This window comes from Coturnix japonica, unplaced genomic scaffold (assembly GCF_001577835.2).
Source record: "Coturnix japonica isolate 7356 unplaced genomic scaffold, Coturnix japonica 2.1 chrUnrandom610, whole genome shotgun sequence".
Lineage (NCBI taxonomy): Eukaryota > Metazoa > Chordata > Aves > Galliformes > Phasianidae > Coturnix > Coturnix japonica.
Genome location: NW_015439983.1, coordinates 23201 through 23968, shown reverse-complemented (window position 1 = coordinate 23968; position 768 = coordinate 23201). Strand labels below are relative to the sequence as shown.

The window sequence follows — 768 nt, the reverse complement described above, 5'->3', positions numbered from 1 at the left end:
CCAGCCCCATTACTGATCCTATTACTGACCCCATTCCCTCCCCTATACCCCTATAGGGTCACGGTGGCTGTGGTCTCTCCCATCCCCATTTCCAGCCCCATTACTGTCCCTATTACAGACCCCATTCCTTCCCCTATACCCCTATAGGGTCACGGTGGCTGCGGTCGCTACCAGCCCCGTATCCGCCGCGTGGGGCTGGAGCTTTACGCCGAATGGAAGCACGTCAACGAAGATTCCCAAGAGAAGAAAATCCTGCTGAGCCCCGAGCGCGTCCACGAGGTCCTGAAGCGCGTCCCCGACGACGAGTGCCTGGTGCTGGGCATGGACCCCAAATTCGCCCGGCCCGAGTGGATGGTGTGTACGGTGCTGCCGGTGCCGCCGCTCGCCGTGAGGCCTGCGGTCGTCATGCAGGGCTCGGCAAGGAATCAGGTAGGGGGGGTTCAAATATGGGGGCTATGGGGTGAAGTTTGGTGTCTTTAGGGTCTTTTTGGGGTCAGTGGGGTGAGGCCTGTGTGGGGCCTGTGTGGGGCCTGTGTGGGGCCTGTGTGGGGCCTGTGTGGGGCCTGTGTGGGGCCTGTGTGGGGCCTGTGTGAGGCCTGTGTGAGGCCTGTGTGAGGCCTGTGTGAGGCCTGTGTGAGGCCTGTGTGAGGCCTGTGTGAGGCCTGTGTGAGGCCTGTGGGGTTTGGTTTGGGGCCTGTGTGAGGCCTGTTTAAGGCCTGTTTGTGGCCTGCTTAAGGTCTGTGGGGTTTGGTTTGGGGCCTGTGTGAG

General features: G+C 61.7%; 1 protein-coding gene across 1 annotated transcript in view; it reads left to right on the top strand.

The window, feature by feature from the left end:
* LOC107307460 (DNA-directed RNA polymerase II subunit RPB1-like) overlaps positions 1 to 768 on the top strand; it is a gene marked incomplete at both ends in the record, with an annotated part of 45651 nt that overhangs the window by 21688 nt on the left and 23195 nt on the right. The window contains 1 exon segment of the mRNA XM_015850968.2: positions 148 to 429. Within this exon segment, the coding sequence (XP_015706454.2) occupies positions 148 to 429 (282 nt within the window).